At 46.7% G+C, this 27,997-nt stretch overlaps 1 protein-coding gene across 7 annotated transcripts in view; it reads right to left on the reverse strand.

Moving 5' to 3' along the window:
* TET3 (tet methylcytosine dioxygenase 3) overlaps window positions 1-27,997 on the reverse strand; it is a 103,691-nt gene that overhangs the window by 35,576 nt on the left and 40,118 nt on the right. For all 7 annotated transcript variants that reach the window (XM_057740778.1, XM_057740777.1, XM_057740779.1 and 4 more), the window contains one exon: window positions 7,562-9,698. In XM_057740778.1, the coding sequence (XP_057596761.1) occupies window positions 7,562-9,698 (2,137 nt within the window). The remainder of the gene's footprint in view (window positions 1-7,561; window positions 9,699-27,997) is intronic.

A 27,997-nucleotide genomic window follows, 5' to 3' on the forward strand; every position in this document is an offset into this window, starting at 1 on the left:
CTTATGGTTCCTTTCACCAGATTTCAGAAAAGGAGTATTTTGCTATCTTGCTGTTAAGTCATCATTTTTCCTTTTAGTCCCCAGTTTAATAGTTCTACCTTCTGCATAGAAGTAAAGTGACAGAGCAAGCAAATGGCTCACCTGTTCTTAAAGTAAAATCTCTTTTATGTCTCACTTTGAGCAGTCAGAGAAATGACGTTTTTTCCTAAAATACACAGCAGAAAGCTCTGGGGTAGAGCTCAAGAGAGCAAGATCCAATTTTTGAGAAAATGCTGGTTTTGTGGTTCTAGGTGCTTTTTTTCCCCCTGTACACTTAATTTTATACTCAAAATAGAAAAACATGCTCTGTCCCACTTTTGCACTAGGCTGGGGAGAGAATGAAAAGTATCCTTTGAGCTATCAACAAGAGATATTAAACACAAGAAACTACTCAATATTGCCTAACAAAAAGAGGGGTCCTTAATTTCTAAATGAACCTTCCACCTTCTCCACCACCTCTCTACTCCGAGACTAGGGCACCCGCACTTTCCCAGTGGGGAACCTCATAGCCAGGTATAGATATAGGCTGAGGCACTTCTCTTCTGTAGGACGTAGATAAAGAGAGACGGTTGATAACTGGTGTATAATTAACACATAGGTGTCAAGATCACACAAAGGTTTTATTGTACCCATTTTCTTCCATACAATCCTATATAATGCTTCAGTTTCCTGATATAACCTTAGTGGACGTAAAGCCAAACACCTTAAGTTTATATAACTAATTCCACTTGTATGAAAGTCAATAACTGACTGCTAGAACTCTGCCTCCTGGCAATCACAAATCCACACCATGGGCAGGAAGATGGTTGGGCCCTACCCTGGATCAGGTGTGCCAGATGAACTTTTTTAAAACTAAAATCTCAGGACATCTGCCTGTAAGTTCATGGGCAGCATGCTGGGCCAGCTGGTAGCAGTCAAAAATGCTTCCCTAACAATGGGCATACTCACAACAAAGATTAAAGGTAAGGAGATCATGCCCAAATCTATCTGATGTCTTTGTAGAATTTAATACGGAGGTAGAATAAGGCTGACCAGTTGACCAAAAAATATGCAGAGCACCACCATATGATCAGCACCAGTCTAGATGCTTTAGAAATATAACATTCAGCCCCCATTCTTAAGGAACCTGGGATTTAACTGAAGAGTCTAGTATGCACACAATAACAAATCATGTGAGACAAGAAGAATTTGGCATTAAATCCTGACCCTTCTTCAGTAGTGATGCTGTTAGCCCTCCCAAACTATCTGTTCGTTCTAACCTGTCCTCTCCTCAGTTTCTTCCCATATCTCTTCCACACTTCCTTCATGGCTTCCTGTTTGAGATTCTCTGCCCTAAAAGTTACTGTCCTCCATTCTTGACCTACACAGTCAGCCTGGTGAAATGTCTATAACTGAGACTTCAACCACCATCAGTTTGCTGAAGAACCTCCAATTCACAGATGCAACTGGATGCACACCTACTGGTCCCACAGACATCTCAAAGGCAGGTGCCCAAACCTGCTTCCCTGCGAGTATTTCAAACCTCGGTGACTGGCACCACCATCTACCCAGTCATCCAACCTGGACCCTCAGGAGTCATCTGACTGCTGCTTCTTTATTCCTACATTCAACAGGTCACTGAAAAAGTCAATTTTTTTCCCTTATTCTTTCTTTCATCCACCACTCCTCTCCTTCCTCCTACTCAATGTCATTCTTGCTTCAGGCACACATTATTCCTTGCCTGAACTTGCAAACTGGTTTCTCTGCCTTTGGTATCATCCCCTCATCCCCTGAAACTCTTCTCTCCAGCCAACTCCCAATCTTTCATCTAACACACTGGTCATACCAGAACTACTTGTGTTTCTCCATGTTTTCTCATCTCCACATCTTCATGTGGTATTATTCTTCACACCTCTTTTATCGTCATATCCCTTTGCCTAGAATACCTTCTCCCTATTAATCTATTAAACTTCTACTTTTCCTTTAAAACTCAGACAAGACATCACTTTATCCAGGAAATTCTTTCTGATACCCTCCTACCTACAGTCTGATTCCCCACTTTATACTGGTGTACAAATAGTCTATTTCCCAAAAAATACTTAAAAGACATGAAGTTCCTATTCATACCAAACTGCATACAAAGGAGGAAAATACATTCTCATAAAAACTATAGGAAATAGGGGCTTCCCTGGTGGCACGGTGGTTAAGAATCCGCCTGCCAATGTAGGGGACACAGGTTCGAGCCCTGGTCCAGGAAGACCCCATATTCCACGGAGCAACTAAGTCCGTGTGCCACAACTACTAAGCCTGCACTCTGGAGCCCGTGAGCCACAACTATTGAGCCCATGTGCCACAATTACTGAAGCCCGTGCACCTACAGCCTGTGCTATGCGACAAGAGAAACCACCGCAATGAGAAGCCCACACACCGCAATGAAGAGTAGCCCCCACTTGCCACAACTAGAGAAAGCCAGCACACAGCAATGAAGACCCAACGCAGCCAATAAATAAAATAAATAAAAATAAATTTATTTTAAAAAAACTATAGGAAATAGACTTACACTACTGTAAACAGAGTTAAGTCTTTGTGTCCCCCATTTAGAAATGTGGCTCAGGGACTTCCCAGGTGGAGCAGTGGTTAAGAATTTGCCTGCCAATGCAGAGGATACGGGTTTGAGCCCTGGTCCAGGAAGACCCCATTGCCTCGGAGCAACTAAGCCCGAGAGCCACAACTACTGAGCCTGTGCTCTAGAGCCGGCGAGACACAACTACTGAAGCCTGTGCACCTAAAGCCCCTGTTCCCTAACAAGAGAAGCCAGTGCACCGCAACAAAGAGTAGCCCCCCTGCTCACCACAGCTAGAGGAAGCCTGCGAAGACTCAATGCAGCCAATAAAAATAAATTTATCCAAACAAAAAAAAGAATTCTTTATTTAAAAAAAAAAAAAGAACTGTGGTTCACACTGAAGTCACCTAGTGCATGCTGCTATCAGCCATTTGCTGGACAATCTCCTTCCCTTGGCCCAAACTTTTACCATGCTTCAGGCAAAGGAGATGTTTTTCTTGTGTTAATCTTTGAATACCTCTTTAGGGCAGGATAATCAACTGGATAAAAATACAGCATTCCTATGAAAACAACCTCTAAAATCTACATCTCAATTTCCTGCTTTGGCTGTGGTTAAATGTCTCCAGCTAACCTGGGAACTGGTCCTTAGAGACATCAGGACAAGACCTGAAAGTTAACATAGACCTGTTTCCTTATCAATAAAATGATGAGCAGATGATCTCAAAGGATGCTTTTCCCACTAAAACATTATCTGGACTCATTCCCTGTCCTAAGCTGGCTCTCCTTGTAAATGTCCCCATTTCTGAGAATAGATAAAATACATAAAGGGCCCAGCCAACAGACACTGCAGTTCATCATCCTGCCTCTGACAGGGGTGTTACAGGAAGGCTAAGTGGTGGTTAGGGGAATCTTCAATGTGTGCCCCCAAATATTAGAAACACATCAACACTCTCTTCTCCCAATAACTCAATGCAGAACTTCAACTTGTGCTATGTTTTCTCAAGCCTATACATATCATACTACCTTTTGAAGTAAAGCATTTCCTTTTGTGTCTTTGGAATTTCTTTCTTTGAAGCCTCAAGGGGTACCTTTAATTCTAGTATTTCAAGATTCAGAGAACAAGTAGATATGAATCCCACTCATACCTTCAGAGAACCTGTAATCTTCATACAAGTGTAAAACAATGCTCTTGGGTGCTTGGGTTTTTGCTTTCATAGTGATGCCCACAGTGGCCAAAATTGCTTATTTGGTAAAAATCACCATGAAGCGTGAATACTAGGTTTCTTTTGCTATGCTATAAAACCTTTCCATGTTTTTATAAAGTTGTTCCTGTACTTAAATCATCTGTTATGAGCACTTCATGGCATCTCCAAATTTCACTGTCACTTCTATGGAAAATCCTTCCTTACAGTGACCTACAATCTGCACCTTTCTATCTGCCACTGTTGAGGGGCTGAGATTCTGGAATATGAGATGGTTCCCATCTGACATGAATCCCAGAGTGAACAAGCTTCATTCCTCATCCTTGTCCCGAGCCTGAGACCACAGAGACAAATTCTGCCAAACCAGCTGAGGAAAGCACCTGTCCAGACGTGGAGGCTTTCCCTAATATGAACCGCAGCACCTCCAGAAGCTGCTTCCAAGTGAATCCTTTCTTCTTTGGCCCTCTTCTCTTCATTCCTAACACCACTGTTTCAGCTGGACTCGTTTCTCAGCTAAACAATTTCGATCACAGTATGACATGGTGGTCCCGCTGCTTAGGGTCAAATCTCACTTCCACCATCTGCTTAGCTCTGTGACTTGGGTAAATCAATGAATCTAATTTTGCTTTCTTCATCATGAAAATGGAACTACTGACAGTACCTACCTCGTTGAGCTGCTACAGAGGGTTAAATGAGGTAGTGACTGCAAAGCACTTGGCACAGTGCCTGGAACAGAGCAAATGTTTCATATGTTACTATTCACTCCTGTTGTGGTGGTCACTGTTATTCTCAGTGGCTTCCTAACCAGTCTCCTACCACAAGGTTACCACTCTTCACCAATCCATCTTCTGTGCTACTTCTAGGGGCAGGCGCTTTCAAAAATATTTCTTGATTATAAAATACATGTTTCATTAGAGAAAATTCAGAAAACATAATGAGGGAAAAGTCATCCACAGTTTGTCCAGCGATGCAACCACTGTTGATGTATTTCCTCCTAGTCTTTTCTCTATTTTTTTTTTAACCTAGGTGAGCTGACCATTTAAATGCTCTTTATGTCTGCCGTTTTCACTTTAGCATTTTTCCATAATTTAACCTTTAACAACACAAGGTGGGTTTGGTTCTAATTATCTGTTTAGCATTAGACAGCATACAAACATTTTATCTGTATTACATATAAATAACATACAAATTGGAGCAACACACGATTGGTGGTGGTGGCTCCCCTTACCTCTTCCCGCTGTCCCTGACAACCCCCCTGCCTGCCAAGGCAACAGGTTGCCAGCACTGCCACACGGGGTTTCTCTGATGCTGACAGTCTGCTGCCTGTGCTTCCGCTCACTAGCCTCAAGCTGAGACTTGTCCCCTCTGCTGGGGGGCTCCTCTGGCCTCAGGAAAGCAGAACACTGAGGGTCTGGGTCCACTGTGTGCAAGTGGCCTTCCATCCTGCAAGCTTGCTCCTGTCTGCTCCTAGACCATGCCCATGAATTCCTGTCTGGAGTGGCTACCCTCTCACCTCTCCCCATCTGTGTTCACTACTGTTCCCCAAACCCAGCTCTGAACGACAGTCTCCTAACTAAAGCGTCACCCTCCATGATGACAACCAAGCCTGGAGTTTCAGAGCGCTCTGACGGTTCAACCACTTCCATACGACAGCGCAGACACATGGCAGACACCTGCTGATTGGGCGACTGGGTATTTCATTGTTTGTGTTGTCTCTTCAAGCAAACCCCAAAGTCCTTCAAAGATGAACCATTTCTCTTACTTTTTATCTTATTGGTCACTAGGACTGGGCTAGGTAAACAATAAATGACGAATAACGTAACAGCCAACACTTTCCTTCCTTCATGAAACCTATGTTTTTACATCTTTTTCTTGCTTTTTTGCACTTGACAGGCTTGGTAACAGCTAAGCCCTCTTACATGCAAGACAGTCCTAAGTACTTTACACATATTAACTAATTTAATCTTCAGATGAACCCTGGTGAGAGGGTACTATTATCACTTTCATTTTAGGCATGAGGAAGTGATAGGATTAAAATTCAAATTAAAAAAAAAAAACTTGTTTGACCAAACATAGTATCTATATAATTGAATTCCACAATTAAAATATTTACAATGGACCAACTATGTCCTCAGCCCTGTATAAGAATATTTCCTTCCCTGGAGGGGGAGAAACAGCAAATGAGGCTCTGAACACAAGGAAGACAGGCCAGACACATACAAACACAGAGAGAGAAAGGGGGCCCCAACTCCTGTATCAGAACAAGTCTCTCTTGAATGCTGGGAAATAAGCGGCCCTCAAAGTCACATCATCATTAAACCCAGTAGTAAAGAGGGCCAGCCCTCGGTGGGAACCACAACCGCAGAGCATGTCTGTGAGCCTTTGGCAGGACGCTGCACATCTGTTCACCCCCCAGATAGAAGCACTGGGGCCAACTTGTCCTTGTTCCCCAAGTGATTCTTTGTCATGGCCCCGCTGTCTTGAACCCCAGGAGTGTGGGGTAGCTGGAGTGGACAGGACGGCCCAACTTCTCCTTACCAACTGGGATACAACATCCCAACAAATCACACAACTGACCAGATGTTAGTGTATTTAAACAAGCAGAGGAGACAGCCTTTTCACAAGGCCTATTTGTGTTTCATAAAATCACGTGAATTCAACACGCTCATCAGCATCAAAGTGTTTTTTGCCAACATCTGAAACACACATATCTTTTATGGAACGCTTGGCAAGTAGCAGAGAACCACAGCCTAGAGTGGACCTGGAGTTTCCTGAGGCATCCGTGACCTCCCCAGAGACAGCTGATGTCCCCTGGAGCAGTCCTCAGAGGCCCGGGGCCCTGCTTCTATTCCAGAAGGCAAGGCTCAGAAACAGACCCAATCCTCAGTGCTCTTACCCACACCTCAGGTCCAATCACTACCTGAACACGAACTACGTCCAAACCTGTACCTCAGAGCCTGATCTCCAGTCTCTCAGCCCCTTCAAACTCAGCCAGTCCGAACAGAACTCACCACTTCTCCACACACGTGTCCTCAGTGCCCACCACCACCAAGCCGGAGTCCTGAGCTGTCTGCAGCCCCACAGTCCCGCCTGCTCAGAGGCCCCTGCCCACTGACTCTTTCAGTCCAGGCCCTTGTTATCTCTTGCCTGGATCACAACAATACCTTTCTCACAGGCTCCCCCCGCAAGCTTTCCTCTCCACCACAAGCCAGAACAGTCTTTCAGAAGCACAAGGTGACAGTCACTACTTGCTGGAAAACCCTCAGGAGCTCACTGCGTGTTACGTGAGATCAAGTCAAACTCCTGGCTGTGGCTTGCTGGGCCCTGCAAACTCTGGCCCTGCCTGCCTCTCAAGCCGCTTTCTGCTCAGCTCCACACAGACTCCTCCCCTCTTGCTCCCCCAGACCAAGAGCCGTCTACATTAAGCCCTACCCTGTCACAGCCACCAAACTGTTGCCCAAGTTATTCTCTCTTCCCAGCATGTCTTCTTTCTACCTGACAGCACCACAGGCCTCAGCACAAGCACCACCTCCCATAGGAAGGTCTGCATGATGCCTTCACCTCAATCTGTGCCACAAAGCTGACACACAATACCCCACACGGCATCACTATCCGTTTGTTCAATATCTTCTCCACTAGCCTGCTCACAGATGTGAGCACCACAGGCCCCAGTGTGGTGGCTGGCACACAGTAAATGTTTTCCAGATAAAAGAGCCTAGAAATCCAAGCCCACCAGGCCACATCCCCTTGCCCTTTCCTGACACCCAGGAGGACTTACCTACGCAATCACAGGTGGGGAACTCGGCCTGGGCTCTCTTGGCAGGTGTGTCCAGCAGACTCTTGGTGGGTGTGTCCAGGTACTTAAGAGGTGATTCCAGGAAGCCACTGAGGGTGGGTGTGAGTGGGTTCTCGGCCTTGGTGGGTGTGGCCTCCTGGCCTCCCTCCTCTGAATGGAAGCAGGTGGTTGAGAGCACAGTCACAGCCCCTGAAGATTCAATCTTGATTTGCTTGGGAGAGTGGGTAGCAAAAGGGCTCTCTGGGGCTGGGAGACTGGTTGGCTGGTTCTCAGGGTCCTGAATGGGCACAGATGGGGGGCCAGGAAGCCCAAAGCTATCCCCAAATTCAGCCTCAAACTGCCGGATGAGCTCTTCCAGCTTGTCATCAGCAGGGGGAAGAGGGCCAGCGGAGCCTGGCTGCAGGGTTGCCATGGGGCTGGGAGACCTCATTTCCTGAGTAGGGGCCAGCAGGCTGTCCCCGGAGGGACTAGGTGCAAATAGCGCAAGAGAAGGTTCTGGGGGCGGGGGGACAGCAGAGCCCTGTGAGGAGGGGATGGGGGCAGGTGGGTGTGCCTGCACGTCCTCAGAGGCTGGGGACCTCAGCCCTTCCAGGATGATTTGCCGCAGAGGTGGGAAGAGGGGCTGCGCCTCCCGTGGCCGGGACTTCTTGATGTGAATGGGCTTCCGGACACTGGGCTTGATCCCAGGGCCAGCTCTGTCGGTTCCCATGAGACCTCCAGCGGGCGCCAGGGGCTTCTTCTTCTTCTCCTTGGGTGGTCTGTCTGATGGCCGTGAGGCAGGTGAGCTGGGTGGTGCCCACCAGGCAGGAGCAGGAGGCTCTGAGGGAGCAGGGAGGGAGGGGTGGTGGGCCTGCTCCAGGAAGAGACTGCGCTTATGGTGGAGGTGCTGCTGCAGGGCCGTCTGGGCCTTCTGGTGGGTGTCGGGCTCTGAGGACGGTGTGCGGGCCTCCCTCTGGAGAATGGGGGATGGGGATGGGGCTGGGGAGGAAGAGGGCACCTCAACCTTGACCTTGGGCTTGGTGGGCAGGGCCTCGGGCCGCTTGAATACTGACTGGATATAATCACTGGCACTGCCCAACAACTGCTCCAGTTCAGCCATGGGGTCAGGGCTTGGGCGGGGCATGGGCCAAGAGCTCCGGGGAGTTGCTGGTGGGGTGTCCGTGCCCCAGGCTTCAGGAAACTCTGTCCTAGGAGCTGCCGGAGGGAAGGCAGGGCTATCAGGAGCAAAGGATGGGTGCTCTTCAGGAGGGACCGCAGGCCACGAGGGAGCCCGGAGGTAGGACTGGGGAGATCTGAAAGGGGCCGGAGGGGACAAGGCCTCAGGAAGGGGGCAAGAAGCCTGGGAGGTGGCATGAGAAGGCTGGGGGAGGGCAGAGGAGAGCTGTGTGAGGGCCTCAATGGCAATGGCGGTCTGCAGGCTGATGTTCTTTTCCTTGGCGATGCTCAGGGCGCTCTGGGACAGGGGTAGGCCCTCTGGAGGAGGAGGTATCTGGGGGACCTCAGAGCTGAGGAGTGGCCTGGTGGTCGACGCCGGGAGGCCAGCCTCACCAGGAGGCAGAGTCCCTGGGAGCCTGGGCCGCTCCTCCCCTCCCTCCACGACCACAGACTTGATCTTCCCCTCCAGCCACTCGAGGTAGTCAGGGCATTCTGGGCCATCGCAGTTGCAGTTGGGTGGTTTCATGCCATGCCGAGCGAGGGCCAGGGCCGTCTGCAGCGTGTCAAGGTCTTCACTGCCAGCAGAGCAGCTCTCGGGCCCTGACCGGGGTCCCCTGCTGTTGTTCCCAGCTTCGCGACTCATCTCACGGTTGAAGGTTTCATAGAGCCGGGTGCTAAGGGCTCCATAAGAGGACACAGCTTCGGCCACAGCCGAAAAGGCCACCAGATCGTGGGCATCTTCCAGGCGAGCAGTGTGAGCTGGTTCTGGGGCCGTGTCCCAGCTGGGCTTCTGGTCTGCTCGCCAAGGCCCCCCGGTGCCCAGCAGACTGGGTCCAGCAGGTTCTCTAGCACCATTGACCGGCGCCCCTGAGGCGCTTAGCTGCCGTGAGTCCCCATCGTACACTGGCCCTGAGTCCATCTGACCTGGAACAGGTCCATCAACCGGGCTGAGCTCTGAGCCTGTCTGAAGAGAGAGAGGGGAGGAGGGAAAACGGGAAAAGATGAGCCGCAGTATTTGAAGAGCACTGTCCTGCGCCACCCCACTCAGAGGTACACCCAGCCCTGCTTTGCTTGCAAACGCTCCCTGTCTCTGATAGAGCCTGAACCTCAGCCCATCTTCCCACACCTCCTTCCCCAACTGGCTGCACCGCAGAAACAGAAAGCAGATCTTGAAGAGATCCTAACGCAGAATTCTGAATGTTGCTCAGACCCTTTTTGAGCCTTATATTGATCACACTGATGACACTCCCTTGAAACCAAGCATTTGTTGAGGACACACAAAAAGGTCTTTAGCTCACGATGACCAAGTGACACCAGAGCCTTTGTTTTCTGTCAGGAGGAAAAGAAAGCTAACTAAGCATCCATGTAACAACAGAAGTGTGACGTGTGTGTGAACAGGCAGGGAATAAACAGCTTTAACGCACAAATTCAGCCTGGACAGAGGGTCAGCAGAGGCTTCTCGGGGGAAGGTGTCCACAGTTCTTTTCTCTGCCCATTACTGTCCTCACGTAAGCCCAGGCTGAGCTCAGAGCGCTGACAAGACGACATTCCCACCCCAGCCCCAGGCCTGAGGAAACACGGATCATCCAATACAGCACATATGTTTAGCCTCATGCCGAGCCAGCCACGCTGATGACAAGTGAGCTGCTACTTGAAGAAGATCCAAGCTTCTTGCCAATCCCAGGAACCACCATTATTCATCTGATGTCCACCCAAAGCACACCAAAGGGGCAGAGCACAAGAGGAAGTGGGCCAGGGGTTCAGTCCAACAAGTTAAAGGCTAATACGAAAGAGGCAGGTGAAAGCTTGATGAGGCACAGGATATATACATGGCCTCAAAACACCTCTTCAAAAACCACTTAATTACAATAGCACCTTTAGAGTGGAGAAACAAATCTGGCAGACACCACCTTTACCAAATTATCAAAGTTATCATCACCACCAATATTGGGACAAAGCAACATCACGTGCCTCTTGATATGACACACTGAGAAGAAGGCTATAACATCACTCACAGAATTGCAGCCAGGACATATAACCTTAAATCCAACCACGAGGAAACACCACCTAAACTGAAACTAAAGGGCATGCTAGAAAGCACCTGGATTGTTCTCTCCAGAAACTTCAAAGAAAAAAAAGACAAACATCTCTCCCAGCTGACATGAGACTAAAGAGACAGCAAAATGCATGCTCATGGGTTAGCTTGTGGACTAGGGAAAAACAGCTATAAAGTACATCATTGGGACAACTGATGAAATTTGAATACGGTTGTGGATAAGATCATATCATATCAATCTCTGTGTTCTTGCCATGCGTGATTATACTATGGTTATGTAAAAGAATGTCCTTGTCCTTCAAACACATACACACTGAAGTATTTAGCGATAAAGAGTATCCGCCACTTAATTTCAAATGGTTCAGAAAAAAACTACATGCATACATAAAAATAGACACATACAGAGAAAATGATAAAGCAAATAAGGCAAAAAGTAAACAATCTGGGTATATGAGAGTCCCAGGTGCTCCTTTTTAATCTTTTCTATAAGTTTTAAAATTCTATCAAAATAAAAAATTAAGGACTTCCTAGGTGGCACAGTGGTTAAGAATCCGCCTGCAATGCAGGGGACATGGGCTCGATCCCTGCTCCAGGAAGATTCCACATGCCACGGAGCAACTAAGTCCATGAGCCACAACTATTGAGCCTGTGTGCTGCAACTACTGAAACCCACACGCCTAGAGCCCGTCCTCCACAACATCAGAAGCCACCACTATGAGGAGCCTGTGCACCACAATGAAGAGGGGCCCCCGCTTGCCGCAACTAGAGAAAGCCCGTGTGCAGCATCAAAGACCCAACGCAGCCAATAAATAAATTAATTTTAAAAAAGAAATTAGTCCCTCAGGTAGAACATACAGTATATTAAACAGATGGTTAAATGATACTAGTCCCCAGATTGTCAAACATGGCCATCATGGGCTCCAAAGCAGTAGCAGGAAGCTGGGATTTGGGACAGGCCTTTGGGAGATAAGCAGAGGCCCCGCCTGCGGGTCCCATCTCACTCTCATCACTGCCCCAATTCTGGCCACTAAGGACCCTCATGCTTTTCTGACACAATTTTCTGAGCTTTGCACATGTAGTTCTCATTGCCTGGAATGTCCTTCCAAGCCTCTGTGAGGTCTCTCTGGCTTATCCTTCAAGCATCAGGTCAACGTCACCTCCTCTCCAACTTGGTTAGCAGACTGACCGGTGCGCCTTCCCCTAGGTTCCCACGGCACCTTTCATGTGCCTCTACCAGCACTTTTCACATGTCAGGCAGCTGCCTCCCCCACCAGATGGTAGTTCCTTCAAGACAAGTGCCAAATCCTAATGACTTCTGTGCCTCCCGCCCAGTCCACAGTCTGCCCGCCCCCACAGGCCATGGACTACGCCAGCTCTCTTTTGGAACTAGAAACTAGAAACAAATCCCCTTCCTCTAGGAATGTGGTTTATCACCCAGTTCTCCCTTCCTTCCTTTCTCAAAACCTAAACTAATGTGGCTGCAAAGACCAAGGTTTGAAGTGGTCAAATTTTACGTGCTTATCTGTAAAAGACAGAAAGAAGCATGCATAACCAAGAAGGAACATGAGAGAGTAGCATGGATTTACAAAAACAGTGTCAGAAAGACTAATGCTGCATGAGCTGAGGCTTCCCCAAAATGGTCAAGACAACTAAAAGGATTTTAAAAAGTTATTTTTGGTGTGTGAATAAGAAGCACACGGAAGAGCTAGGCCCACTCTCGTGCCAATGAATTCCCTGGGAAGGAAAATGCTCTTCAGACCAAAGAGAAAAGAAAAGGAAGAGTAGATACAGATAAGAGGAAAGTGAAGCTAAGATGGGTGGGAGATTTTACGAAACTCTAAATTTCAGTTTTCCCCACGAAGAGAGCCCAGTGACACACTCCTCACACCTGCCAATGATCCTGGAAGAAACTTGCCACCAGAAGAAGGCATCAACAAGGTGAGAAAAGGCCAAGTGTCATCCCCAACTTTCAGTACACCAGGGGAGATCAGTCCACGTAAGAGTCCTGAGTGGGTAACTAAAGGGACCTCAAGGAGTCAGGTTCAATGAAGGCCATCAACCCTTCAACACCCAACTAATCTTAGTGCTTTGTGTTGTGTGGTCACTGGACCAGGAGATGAGGTCGTTACAGGTCACAAACTCAAGGGCTGCAGGCCAAATCTGCCACAGTTCTGCTCTGTTTGGCTTTTGTTTGTTTTGCTGATGTTAAGAAAAAAATCAAATTTCACACGCAACCCAGATTTTCTTGAAGGTCCACACTCCTGTCTGGCAACTTTGTCTACAACTGAGCACTGACTACCACTCCAGCTCACTCCCAGCCTCATCATTTGCACTGCTTTCTTGAAACCAAAGCCAGGAGTTAGGGATTATTTATTAATTGCCTGAATTAATTATCACCTCATTCATTTGTGTTATTTGCCAAGGCCCTGGGTTTGTGAATCAGGTTGCAGACATTCAAGTTCCACAAGGCTGGCTGTAATCCCTTTGAGGGCCACCTATGAAGAAAGGTAGCTGGATGGGCTGGCTCACCAGTGGCTGAATGAGCACGCTCAAAAGGACGAGTGGTGTATCAATGGGGTGGGGGTGGGTGGTCTTTAGTGGTCTGCCACAGGGCTCTGTCCTCAGAACTGTTCTGTTCAACATATTTATTAATAATGATACTGAAGGCACACTCAGTAAATAGACAGATGCTGAAAACAGGAGAGATAAAACTATGTTAAGTGATAGGACCAGGTGCCAAAAGGTCAATAGGCAGGAGAGAAAGATCTAACAGAGGAAATAGGGTCCTAAGCCACATCTGTGCCAATTACAGATGGAAGAAGCACATAACCGTGGCAGGAGGGCACGTGAAAACGCCTTAGCAATCAGGAGGGGTGAAAGAGTTACTGATGGTACACTCAATATGATGTGATTTGGCAGCTTCAAAAGGTCTTATTACTCAAGGTTTCTTCAAACTGTTTTACTGCAATCCGCAGTTAAGAACTATATTTTACACTGTGATGCATTATATTCTTATATATATGACAAGTTTGCAAATAGTATTTCCCCTTACTAGATACACAAATCCCTCTCTCCCTCGTTCTTTCAGATTGCAACAATCTAAGTTGATTTCACAATCCACTAACAGGTCCCAACCCATTTACAGTTGGACACACACATAGGACCTGACCCGAACAAGACCTGCAGCACAGGCAGCAACAGCCCTGCTCTGCCCAGCCAGTCCCTACCTGAACACAGGCTTCCCTTGGGGGGAAAAAGGAAGCAGGAAGTTCAAAACCATAAGAGGAACAGGTCCCTTTTGGTTCTGAAGAAGACAAAACTCAAGAAGACCTTTAAATATCTGCAGGCCGATCATTTGGGGAAAAAATTAAACTCATTTCAAGTAGCCCTAAGAGGTGGGATCAGAAAACGGACAAAGCTTTAGAGAGAAGACTTAGGCTTGATTTAGGAAAAAGTTTGAATGCCGAGAGATACTAAAAAATACACTGAATCCTGTCCCCCTAACAAGCAGGGGGTACTGAAAAGGAAAGCAAGCAGTTATTTGACGTATATTGGCAAGGTGCAGGACAATGCTGGCGGTGGATAGAGGCTAGTCTAGGCCCTTTCAAAGTCCCAGCTAGACATGCCCCAACCCTAAAGCTCTCCACACTTTATCCCTGACGTCTCACTCCCCTCTGGCTGCAGCAAGCACCACTCTGAGAATGCTCCTTAAAGTCTGGCCTCCAGCTGCCTCCAGCCCCAGGAACATGCTACAGGCTCACTGAGAGCAGCCTGTCTAAAACGGACCAAACTCCTCGTCTCCCCTCCAACAGCTCCGTCCCTGACTCCTATTCTCGCAAGTGTTCCCAACCCAGACATCATCCGTGTTCCTTCAACGTGTCCAGTCACCAGGTCCAAACAATTCTAAACATGAATGCCTCTCTATTCTATCTTCTCCCTTTCCCTTCCTGCCCTCCTAACTGGGGCCTCAGTGTGTGCACACACTTTTTAATTGTCCAGCTTGACAGTGGCTCCCCAGCACCCCCACACACTCTTTTCTCCACCCTACAACCTGCTGTTAATCACATCCCTCCCTCGAGACTCTCAGCACCAACTTCACAACGCTTCCTCACATGCCACCCTTGCTCAGCCTTCAGAATTTAAGAGTACCATCTGCTTGTACCCAGTACTTAGCAAGTGTGGAAGATTTTATTTTTCAGAGATGGACATTACAACCCCTCCAACCACATGCACTTCTCCCACGGAGAGACATGGTTTACATTCTCTCCCCCTGAATCGGGGTGAGCTTGTGACAATGGTGGAAGTGCCATCGTCATGAGTTTCAAAGCTAGATAATAAAAGACAATCCAGGGCTTCCCTGGTTGTGCAGTGGTTAAGAATCCATCTGCCAATGCAGGGGACACGGGTTCGAGCCCTGGTCCGGGAAGATCCCACATGCCGCGGAGCAACTAAGCCCATGTGCCACAACTACTGAGCCTGCACTTTAGAGCCCTCGAGCCACAACTACGGAGCCTGTGTGCTACAACTACTGAAGTCCACATGCCTAGAGCCCGTGCTCCACAAGAGGAACCACTGCAATGAGAAGCCAGTGCAATGCAACGAAGAGTAGCCCTTGCTAGCCACAACTAGAGAAAGTCCGCGCACAGCAACAAAGACTCAACACAGCCAACAAATAAATTAATTAAAAAAAAAAGACAATAGAGCTTCTGCCTGGTTCTTGGGGACACCCACTCTTGGTGCCCAGCTACCACACTGTGAGGAAACACAGACTGCGTGGAAAGGCCACATGAAGGTGTCTGCGGACTTTTTCAGCTGAGGTCCCAGCCAACGGTGGGCATCAACCTGCCAAACGAGTGAGTGAAGGAGCCCTGCAAGGATTCCAGCCCAGCTGTCGAGTTACCTCTAGCTTTGTTTTTGTTTTTTTTTTTAAACCCTAGCTTTTGAGACTTCCCAGCTGAGGCCCTACACATCACGAAGCAGACACCAGCTACCCATGCTGTTTCCTTTCTGACGTCCAGGTCCAAAGACTCCATGAGCATAATAAAATGACTGCTCATGCCACTAAATTTGGGGGTGGTTTCTTACCCTACAACAGACCAGAATGTATATTTCAGAAGCATCAAGAAGTTTATGAGGCAAAAGGCAAGAGACAGACCCATAAAGAAACAAATGCCCTTGAGCATACTGGTGCCGTGAGAGCAGTCCATCCAGGGCCTGGGGCACAGGAGCCACATCTCTCTGGGAAGGTAGGCGTGTCTGTCAAGAAAGGTTTCACCTTGAAGAAACCTTCAGGACGAGCCTCGGAAGATGGGCAGGCATTTTGGAGGAGGGGAAGCAGGAGGAATTCCAGATGGAGGGACTCACATAGGCAAAGGCACAGAATCATGAGAAGGTCCGGCAAGCCAAGCAAAGGGTGAGCTGCTGGGTGCACCCTGAGCGTGAAGCCTGGGGAGGGCAGGTGTGTGGCTGACAGCGTGAACACACAGGAGCAGATTTACATTTCAGGAGGGGCGCTCAGGTGATCCCGAAGAGCACTGACTGCAGAGGTCAAGACTGGTGTCCTGAAGACCAGTGAGGAGACTAACGCCACTGTCCAGATCAGTGATAATAAGGGTCTGAACTAAGGCAACAGCAGAGAGATGGGAATGAAGTGTGATTATGGAAGCAAATGATTAGGCACGGGGGTGAGACAAGGAACAAAATCAACCCCCTCCTGCTAAAGCCCTCCTGCAGCAGTCCTGCCCACCACAGGTCTGAACCAGATCCTACACAGTCACCACACACAGCCACTTTCTGTTGGGGACCCTTTTCTAAGAGAGGATGGCCAACTACAAAAACTCCTAGGGGACAAGGCTTTGATCACATCTTCAGAATCTGACAGAGTGCTCAGTATGTGTTCAAAACGGTCTGCTGCGTCTTCCTCCCGGGACCTGGCTGGTACAAGCCTCTTCATCCCTTGACTTTGAGAGGCAGCCAACGGAAGCTCCGGGCAGAGCTCGTGGGCCTCCTCTATTATGGCACAGTGCACGCATGCAGAGGTCTGCAAAGCTGCCAATGCCATCAGCAACTGATCCTGAACAGCCTGCCCCCTCGATCTACCTCCACAGAGGGGCCCACCAAAGGTGTCGGTGCTGCCCCTTCTCAGAGCCACCTTGCAGGCACAGAACCCCGCCCCGCTCTCACTGGGACCCGCACACCCAGTTTGACCAGGTCTCTTCCCCGCTTTCACTAGGAAAGCTCCAGCCCATCCCAGGCTTGGCCTGGACAGGCTCAGGGTGTGCTCCCCTCACCAGGCAGCGGGCGGCAGGGGTCTGTTACTGGAAGACAGGCAGAGTAGATGCCCTTCTCAGAGCCAAGAGACCTAACCCCTCACCTACTTCATGAAGGGTTGGCAGGTATGTACAGCATCGCCACCTGCAGTCCCAACTCTCACCTGCAGAAGACTCCAGGTCCTCCTCCAGGGGCCCAGGAAACTCTTTCGGAATTTGTCCCTGTAGCCTGCTTGGTCAGAATGCCCAAGGTCCCACATCCCTCCTCCTCTACAGCCTACTCCTTTCTACACTCCCCATCCCACAGCTGGTCCCTCAGACATCTGCAGGATTCCAACAACAACAACGGCCTGGCCCCATCCCCACCCCAGGGGCTCCAGAGACCCCTGGATGTCAAGCTAGGCTGCAGAACTCCATCCCCCAACATCTCGTTTTACCCACAACACAGTGAAAGGTACGGAAATGATACCAGGTTTCCCAAGTCTTCCCTGACTCCCAGAATTTCAACACAGGAAACCAGATCAGCAATTCTCTATTAAAGGGAAATGGAAGGAAGGCAGGAAGATAAATACTACTGTGAGAGATCAAAGTCCTCACTGACCATCCTTCTTAGGGCCTCAGGGAAATGGGATATTGGAAGAGTCGGGGGACTTCCCTGGCGGTGCGGTGGTTAAGAATCCGCCTGCCAATGCAGGGGACGCAGCTTCCATCCCTGGTCTGGGAAGATTCCACATGCCGCAGAGCAACTAAGCCCACGTACCACAACTACTGAGCTTGCACCCTAGAGTCCACAAGGCACAACAACTGAAGACCACGGACCTAGAGCCCATGCTCCACAAGAGAAGCTACTGCAATGAGAAGCCCACGCACCACAACAAAGAGTAGTCCCTGCTCACCGCAACTAGAGAAAGCCCGTGTGCAGCAACGAAGACCCAATGCGCCAATAAATAAACGAATAAATAAATTAATTAATTAAATAAATGTATTAAAAAAAAGAAGAAGAGGCAGAGTCTCAGGGGCAGTCCTGCTGTTCAGCAGTTATACACCATAACAGTTATACACCATGTTGGAAGAAACTTGTCCAAGAAGGTGTTTCTAGCCAGGATGAATAAGCCTGCAGGCAGGCTCCACAAAGGCCAGAGGCCAGGAGGCAGGTCCAGTCTGGGGCACATCCTCTACAGATGAACCCCCAAGAATGAATTCTCATGGGACTCCAGGATAGGGGTGGCTGCTCCCCACCCAGCTGGCCAACAAATCCCAACCCCGCACCACCAACTCAGCTCCTCTGCTCCTCTAGCAGCTGTTCAACGGCTGAGTTCCAGCTCCACCCCTTTCCCTAGTCCTAGAGTTCAGCAGCCACCTCTACATAAAACCAATTCCTTCCTTTCCTCCCCAAAATGGATGGCCCCACCCCCTCTAGTAGCACAGGGGTTGTATTTAAGGCATGTTCTGTCCAGAGTTGATCAATTATTCATCTCTTCAGAGAATTCTCCCCTCCTGGGATTTACTGATGATACAAAGCTATAAGTAGGGAAACAAATTTTAGGGGGGCCCTTTCAGAAGATGTATACATCTGCCTGTTTTTGCAGGAGTGAATGTGAGAGTGTGTGTGTGTATACGTTGGCTAACCCAGTCCCTTGTCTACACTCTCCACATCTGAGCTCTCTCTGTAGACAGCAAATCTCAGAGGCTTATATCTAACTTCTAGAGACTGTGTAGGAGTGAGCGTCCTTGTGTGAGATGGCGGGAGGTAATGTTTTGTGTGGTTGCTATGTACATACCAACAATATATTTTAAAATCTAACTTTTTTCCGACTACAAAATGAACAAATACAGCAAATCTCTCAATGTTTGGGGTAATGCTCAGGAAGAAGCTGACACAAGGTCTAATTCCCTGAGGTCATCATATCTGGCAGAACACAGCACTGTGATTGTTCATGCCCCTGATCTAATAGTAATTAATGTGGTTTCGGAGAAGAAAGGAAGAGAAGAGGAGCGACTAGGAAAAGTCTCTATATAACTATGATAGAGTATTCTCAGGACAGGCCAAGTATCATGCTAACCACCGCACACTCATTAACCTCCTCCAGTCATCATAAACTCCTGGCAGGTAGAGGCGCACCTCCACAGACGAGGACATAGCATCACATAGCAATCCAAAAGAGCACAGACTTTTTTAACCACTCAATCTCACTTAAGGAAGTACAAACAAAATTTATAAGACAACAGAAGAAATATTAAAATCACATGTGCCAAAGATTTTCCCTGAAGCATTAATAGTAAAAAATTACAACTATACTACCCAAAGCAATCTACAGATTCAATGCAATCCCTATCAAATTACCAGTGACATTTTTCATAGAACTAGAACAAGAAATTCTGCAATTTGTATGGAAATGCAAAAGACCCTAAATAGCTAAAGCAGTCTTAAGGAAAGCTGGAGCTGGAGGAATCAGGCTCCCTGACTTCAGACTACACTACAAGGCTACAGTGATCAAGATAGTATGGTACTGGCACAAAAACAGAAATATAGATCAATAGAACAGGACACAGAGCCCAGAGATAAACCCACGCACATATTGTCACCTTATCTTTGACAAAGGAGGCAAGAATATACAACAGAGAAAAGACAGCCTCTTCAATAAGTGGTGTCGGGAAAACTGGACAGCTACATGTAAAAGAATGAAATTAGGACACTTCCTAACACCACACACAAAAATAAACTCAAAATGGATTAAAGATCTAAATGTTAGGCCAGATACTATAAAACTCTTAGAGGAAAACACAGGCAGAACCCTCTATGACATAAATCAAAGCAAGATCCTTCTTGACCCACCTCCTAGAATAATGGAAATAAAAACAAATGGGAAACGAAACATAAAACATGAAACATGAAACATAAAAGCTTTTGCACAGCAAAAGAAACCATAAACAAGACAAGAAGACAACCCTCAGAATGGGAGAAAATATTTGCCAATGAAGCAACTGACAAAGGATTAACCTCCAAAATATACAAGCAACTCATGCAGCTCAATATCAAAAAAACAAACAACCCAATCCAAAAATGGGCAGAAGACCTAAATAGACATTTCTCCAAAGACATACAGATGGCTAACAAACACATGAAAAGACGCTCAACATCAGTAATCATTAGAGAAATGCAAATCAAAGCCACAATGAGGTATCACCTCACGCCAGTCAAAATGGCCATCACCAAAAAATCTAGAAACAATAAATGCTGGAGAGGATGTGAAGAAAAGGGAACACTTCTGCACTATTGGTGGGAATGTAAATTAGTATAGCCACTATGGAAAACAGTATGGAGGTTCCTTAAAAAACTAAAAACAGAACTACCATATGACCCAGCAATCCCACTACTGGGCATATACCCTGAGAACACCATAATTCAAAAAGACACATGTACCACAATGCTCACTGCAGCACTATTTACAATAGCCTGGACATGGAACCAACCTAAATGCCCATCAACAGATGAATGGATAAAGAAGATGTGGCACATATATATGAAGGTGAGTCAAAAATTATCCACAACTCTGGCTATAGAATTTATTTACTTATTTATTTTTCATTATTTATTTATTGGCTGCATTGGGTCCTCACTGCTGCACATAGGCCTTCTCTGGTTGTGGCAAGCAGGGGCTACTCGTTATTGCAGTACGCAGGTCCCTCATTGCAGTGGCCTCTCCTGTTGTGAAGCATGGGCTCCAGGCATGCAGGCCTCAGTAGTTGTGGCACATAGGCTCAATAGTTGTGGCTCGCGGGCTTTAGAGCACAGGCTCAGTAGTTGTTGGTGCATGGGCTCAGTTGCTCCGCGGCATGTGGGATCTTCCCCGAGCAGGGATCAAACTTGTGTTCCCTGCATTGGCAGGCGGATTCTTAACCACTGTGCCACCAGGGAAGTCCCTGTAGAATTTGTTTTAATTAACTTTTAGAAAAGACAGATACATCATTTTTCAACATAATCTCCTTGCTTTTCAATACACTTTTTCCATCTGTCAACAAGCTCTCATACTCCCTCATTAAAAAATGTTTTAGGCTGAGCTGTGAGCCACAAATGCACCGCTGTCTTCACTTCTTCATCAGAAGTGAATCTTCATCCTCGCAGGGCTGCTTTCAGGGGACCAAATAGGTGAAAGTCCAATGGAGCAAGATCAGGACGATAGGGAGGATGCTTTAATACCTCAAAGTGAAGTTTTTGCAGAGTGTCAACAGTGTGGACAGAAATGTGCAGATATGAACTGTCATGCAAGATCACAACACTCTTGGAAAGCAGTCTTCTGCGTTTAATCCAAAGTTTAGGCTTCAGCTCTTCAATAAGCATCTCACCGTAACGAGCACTGTTGATTGTTGAACCTTTTCCCTGATAATGTTCCAACACTGGCCCTTAAGAATCCCAGAAAACCATAAGTATCAATTTTCCAGCTGATGACTGACTTTTGAACTTTTTCTTGGTTGGCAACTGAGGATGTTTCCATTCCATGCTCTGCCGTTTACTCTCAGGCTCGTGGTGATGAATCCATGTATCGTCACCAGTAATGATTCTTTTTAAGAAACGTTCACCTTTCTTAGAGTATGGGTCCAAATTTTGTTTGCAGATATCCAAACACTTCTGTTTGTGCTCGTCCATGAGTTGTTTTGGTATCCATCTTGCAAAAACTTTTCAAAACCTAAGTCTGTCATGGATTGCTTTGTTTTGAGGTATGAAACCATCCTCTCTATAGTCCTGATCTTGCTCCATCGGACTTTCACCTATTTGATCCCTTGAAAGCAGCCTTACAAGGATGAAGATTCACTTCTGATGAAGTGGAGACACCAGTGCATTTGTGGCTCGCAGCTCAGCCTAAAACATTTTTTAATGAGGGAATATAAAAGCTCATTGACAGATGGAAAAAGTGTATAGGAAAGCAAGGAGATTATGTTGAAAAATGATGTATTTGTCTTTTCTAAAAGTTAATTAAAATAAATTCTACAGCCAGAGTGTGGATAATTTTGACTCACCCTTGTACAATGGAATATTACTCAGCCATAAAAAGGAATGAAACTGAGTTATCTGTAGTGAGGTAGATGGATGGACCTAGAGTCTGTCATACAGAGTGAAGCCAGTCAGAAAGAGAAAAATAAGTACTGTATACTAACGCATATACGTGGAATCTAAAAAAAATGGTTCTGATGAACCCAGTGGCAGGGCAAGAATAAAGATGCAGATGTAGAGAATGGACTTGAGGACACGGGGCCGGGGTGGGGGGGGACTGTGTGGCATGGGGAGGGAAAGCTGGGAAGAAGTGAGAGTGTAGCACTGACATATATATACTACCAAACGTAAAATCGATAGCTAGTGGGTAGCTGCTGCATAACAAAGGGAGATCAAATCAATGATTGGTGATGACCTAGAAGATGGGATAGGGAGGGTGGGGGGGAGGATCAAGAAGGAGGGGATTTGGGGATATATATATAAATATAGCTGATTCACATTGTTATACAGCAGAAACTGGCACAACAGTGGAAAGCAATTATACTCCAATAAAGATCTGGGAAAAAAAAAATTACAAATAACCTAAATGCCCCAACAACAGGGGAATGATTTTAAAGTGTTTCTTTTCATGAAAAGAGAATAAGGAATAAACATAAGTAAAAAAGTACTCAACTTCATTAGTAAACAGAAATATAAAATAAGACCGCTGTGAGAGTCCATTTTATATCCATTACAAAGAATTTAAGAGCAATAATGTTTAGTTCAAATCTTGCCCCCACCACTTACTAGCTGGGTGACCTTGAACAAGTTAATTAACCTCTCTGTTCCTCATTTTTTAATCTGTACATCTGGGGTTAAAAGTTGACCTCTCTATGCCTCCATTTCCTCATCTGTAAATCGAGGATTAATAACAGTACCTAACTTCACAGGGTGGTCATGAGGATTAAACAAATTAACATATGAAGAACACTTACAACAGTACCAGGTACATAGTAAGAACCAGGAAAGGATATTTTAGTTTGGCACCAAGTGCTGGTGGGATTTAGAAGGGACTTTTTCTTATGAACAGAGGGCAAAACAACCATTTTGGAAAGGTCTGTGGTGCTATCTTTGAATGTTAAACATGCACATACCCTATGATTCTACAATTCTACTCCTAGAGAAACATTGCACATACGCATCAGGAAATGTGTACACAAATGTTCACAGCAGCATTACACATAAAAACCAAGTTGTAGAAATATTCTAAGTGCTCACCAGCCACAGAATGGACAACAGAACATTATACAGCAGTGCAAATGAATGAACCACAGGAACATGAATGAATCTCAGAAACTATGCTGAGTGAAAAAAAGCAAGCCTCAGGCTTCCTAGGTGGTGCAGTGTTAAGAATCCGCCTGCCAATGCAGGGGACACAGGTTCGATCCCTGGTCCAGGAAGATCCCACATGCCGCGGAGCAACTAAGCCCATGCGCCACAACTACTGAGCCCATGTGCCGCAACTACCAAAGCCCATGCACCTAGAGCCCGTGCTCCACAAAAAGAGAAGCCATGGAAATGAGGAGCCCGTGCACCACAAAAAAGAGTAGCCCCACTCGCTGCAACTAGAGAAAGCCCGTGTGCAGCAATGAAGACCTAACACAGCCAATTAATTAATTAATTAATTTTAAAAAATAAAATAAAATTTAAAAAAAGCAAGCCTTGAAAGACTATAGTTTACCAATTCTAAAAAGCTCAAACAAAAAAAGCATATATAAATGTATTGTGTAAGAATACAAACATATGTAATTAAAACTTTTTTAAAAAGCAAGGGAATGATAAACACGAAAGTCAAGGTAGTGGTTGCCTCTGGAGGTGAAGAAGGGGGATAGGGTTGGGGAAACACCCAGGTAGTTTCAGTGATGTTAGCAACATTCTAGCTCTTAATGTAGGTAGGGAGTTTACATGTGATTATTATCATGCTTTATATTGCAATATGTTTAATATATATAAAACACTAAGTCAAGTATATGTTTCAAATAATATGTACAAAAATTACAATATATAATATTCCATCAATAAATATATGACTACTTAAAATGATAAAGAATAAGAACATGAAAACACAGGGCAGTGTCTTCAACAAAAAATGAAACTCGAGAATGTACTTATAGATGCTTTCTGAGGGTTTTTGTGACAGGGGAAGTATTTACACTATTTGAAGTGGAAAAAAATAGGATTTGAATTATTGCCCAAATTAAGAATCCGATTCTATTAACAATGCACGTCTGTGCACACAAACAAAACACCAAGGGGAAACATGCAGAAATGTTAACAGTGCTCATCTCCGGGTAGTAGAGAATGGGTATGTTCTCTTGTTCCCAGTCTCCAGAATTTATAGTAGGTATTACATTTTTACTTAGGGGAGAAAATAATTGAGTACCTACAAACCTCTGCACGAACTACGCGAGCCTCTGCACAAAGACTGGAGGGGAGCCTCAGGGAGAGGAATTCGTGGGTACATTTTCCTCTTGCTATTTCTGTTGCTACACACACACACACACACACACACACACACACACACACACACAGCTGAGCAGCCCTCTGGGAGGAGACTGGGTCTGGCTGAAGTGCGGCGCCAAGCCCCAGGTTCCCCACCCGTTAGAAGTCCTCTGTAAGTCCCTGTGCCCAGTACAGCCCCACCACGCTGACCCCCGAAGGCCCCCTCCCCCCACCCGCAGCTCCTCCTCCCCGCCAGAGACCCTGGTAGGGGTGGGGTGGAGCCGAGCCTGGCCGGCTCTCCAGACGGAAGCCCCTGCCTCAAGCGGAGGCCAGCGGGAGGAAATGGAGCCAACCACATCTGAGGCCTGGCGAAAGGAGCGGCAGCTGCCTCGGAGGCCGCCAGCGCACGAGAACCAGGTCAGGACGCAGAGGCAACTCCTCAGCCAGAGAGCCAGAGAGCCCGCCTCCCCAACACACACACACACACACACACACACACACACACACACACACACACACACCTCTCGCACACACACAGCACCACAGCCATCAGCGGGACCATCGCCCAAGACACGCAGTGCACGTCCCACAGCCAGAAAAGCCCCCATCAGTTCCCAGCCCGGCCAGGCAAGCCCACAGCTCCACCCACCCAGCTGCTCACACTCAGTTCTTACCACCCAGCTCCTACCCCCAAAGTCTCAAAAGCTAAGGAAATGAGAAACTTTGCCAACATCACAGTCCACTGACAGAAAGCCGATCCTTGACTAACAACCCCATGCCCTCTCCCTAAAGGTGCCCCAAACCCCACAAAGCCTACTGGCAGTTCTGGTGTGTCAAAAGGACCACCGCCAGTGGACAGTGAGGAGAGAGCAGCTAACAGTTCTGAGTCCTGAGTGCCAACCTCTGGATTAAGAAAGCACTTTCATGTTTAAACATAACCTTTTCAAGTCTTCCAATAACCCAATCCCCACTTAGTGGATGAGCAACTGAGGCACGGAGCGGGTAACAAACATACTCCAAAGGCTGAAAACTGGTGAGTGGCAAAGGCCAAATCTAACATCGGGCTGAGAATGGATGCCCATGGCCTTCCAGCTACCAGGGTTCTAGTCTTTCAGAGAATGAGCTCCCACATATGCCGGCGAGTCTCAGTAACTATGGATTTCAGCCTCCTACTTGAACCCTTGTTGAGTCTGCCCTCATCCATTCCTTTCTCAAAGATTTGAGAAGACTTAAGTTTTTCTCATTCAAAGAAATGAATCTTGAAGCCACTACCCAAAAATCTGTAGGAAAGGTGGATGGACCTAGTGTCTGTCATACAGAGTGAAGTAAGCCAGAAAGAGAAAAACAAATACCGTATGCTAATGCATATATATGGAATCTAAAAAAAAACAAAACAAAACAAAACCGTACTAATGAACCCACTGACAGGGCAAGAATAAAGACCCAGATGTAGAGAATGGACTTCAGAACACGGAGTGGGGGGAGGGTGCGAAGGGGAAGCTGGGATGAAATGAGTAGCACGGACATATATACACTACCAAATGTAAAACAGATAGCTAGTGGGAAGCTGCTGCATAGCACAGGGAGATCAACTCGATGATGGGTGATGACTTAGAGGGGTGGGAAGGAGTCTCAAGAGGGAGGGATATGGGGATATATGTATAAATACAGCTGATTCACTTTGTTGTACAGCAGACACTGGCACAACAGTGTAAAGCAATTATATTCCAATAAAGAACTTAAAAGAAAAAAAAAACTATAGGAAAAGTAACTTTTGAGAGAGGAGCCTGGTGGAGGCCCATCATAAGACAGACTTCACACAGTGGTCTAGGAAATGGAACAAGGGGGAAGCTGACATTTAGGGAAGCCAGAAGGCAGGAAATTGGGGAGTGCAAACAAGTTCTATTTATCCTAAACCCCTGCAAAAAAATCACATAATACATCTCAGTGCAAAATCTCATTATCTGCAGTCACTGCAGGTCTGTTAGCCCAGATAACTGAAAGATGCCAGTAATTTGGGTTCCTGGACATGTTCATCTGAAAGTCCTATCTTCAATGTTGGAAAAAAGGGAAACAGGAACCTCAGTCCCTCCTCACCCATTTTCTCCTCCCTGAGGTCAGGGGGGAAGAGGAAGTCAGTAGGAACCCTCCTCCCTCTCTGCGGCAGACCCCCACTCTCCCACCCACCCCCACACCTCTTTCCCTAGATTTTTGTGACGTTGCTGGATCCTGGTCCTCTTCCACTCTCCTTTTCCTCCTTTATCCCCTCCACAGAGCTGCTCTCCACCCTTCCAGCCTCACCCTCTCAGCCCTCCTGGAAACCTCACCTACACCCAAGGCTCCACTGCTCAGCCTGCACCAGTATCCCAAAAGCTTCCTTTCTCCTAGACTGTTCCTCAAGCTCCCAGCCTGCTCTCCAACCAGCACACATTTCCACTTGGGTGCAACTTAAGTCCAATACACCTAAAACCTAACTCAGCACCCGTCCCCCTTTTCCAGCAACGCTTCCTTTGGATGTTCCTTTCTTAAAATTCATGTAAAGAGTCATTCTCTTGGGTATCCTGGCTCAAACCTTCAGTCACCTCTGATGTCCTCTTCTTTAGTTTCCATATGCAAGCAGGTCCTACTCCTGTCAACTGCTCCTCTTGACAGTATTCCAGATCTGCCTTCTTTCCGTTTTTTCCTTACTTATCTCTCACAGGGACAATCGTAGGAGGATCCTTGACTGGCTAACTCACCACTGCTTTTGCCCCAGCACACCACCACCCTCAGAATCATATTCAACCCACATTCTCCAACTCCCAGGCCAGAGTGCCCTCTAATTCACTACTTCAATCTTCTCTTTTGATATAAATGGTAGAAATAAATGAGTACGTAAGTAAATAAACAGATAGATAAATAAATGTATTGAGGGCAATAAAGACTTTTCCCTAACCCTAACTTTAATCCTTTTAAAACAATCACAAGGGCTTCCCTGGTGGCGCCGTGGTTAAGAATCTGCCTGCCAAGGGCAGGGGACATGGGTTCGATCCCTGCTCCAGAAAGATCCCACATGCCGCGGAGCAACTAAGCCTGTGCTCTAAAGCCTGCAAGCCACAACTACTGAGCCCATGTGCCACAACTACTGAAGCCCGCGCACCTAAAGCCTGTGCTCCATAACAAGAGAAGCCACCACAATGAGAAGTCCACCCACCACAATGAAGAGTGGCTCCTGCTCCCCTCAACTAGAGAAAGCCCGCATGCAGTAACAAAGACCCAACACAGCCAATAAACAAATAAATAATAATTTAGTGTTCTTCCTCCAAAAGCATATATATAAAGGAAGATAATTAAAAGTACATCTTACATGAATATACTGTATTTCAATAAGTTGAACTGAATGCTGAGATACGTAAAAAAACATACATATTAAAATATAAAAATAAAACAATCACAAAATTTATAAATAATACCAAAAAATTGGA

This window comes from Hippopotamus amphibius, chromosome 7 (assembly GCF_030028045.1).
Source record: "Hippopotamus amphibius kiboko isolate mHipAmp2 chromosome 7, mHipAmp2.hap2, whole genome shotgun sequence".
NCBI lineage: Eukaryota > Metazoa > Chordata > Mammalia > Artiodactyla > Hippopotamidae > Hippopotamus > Hippopotamus amphibius.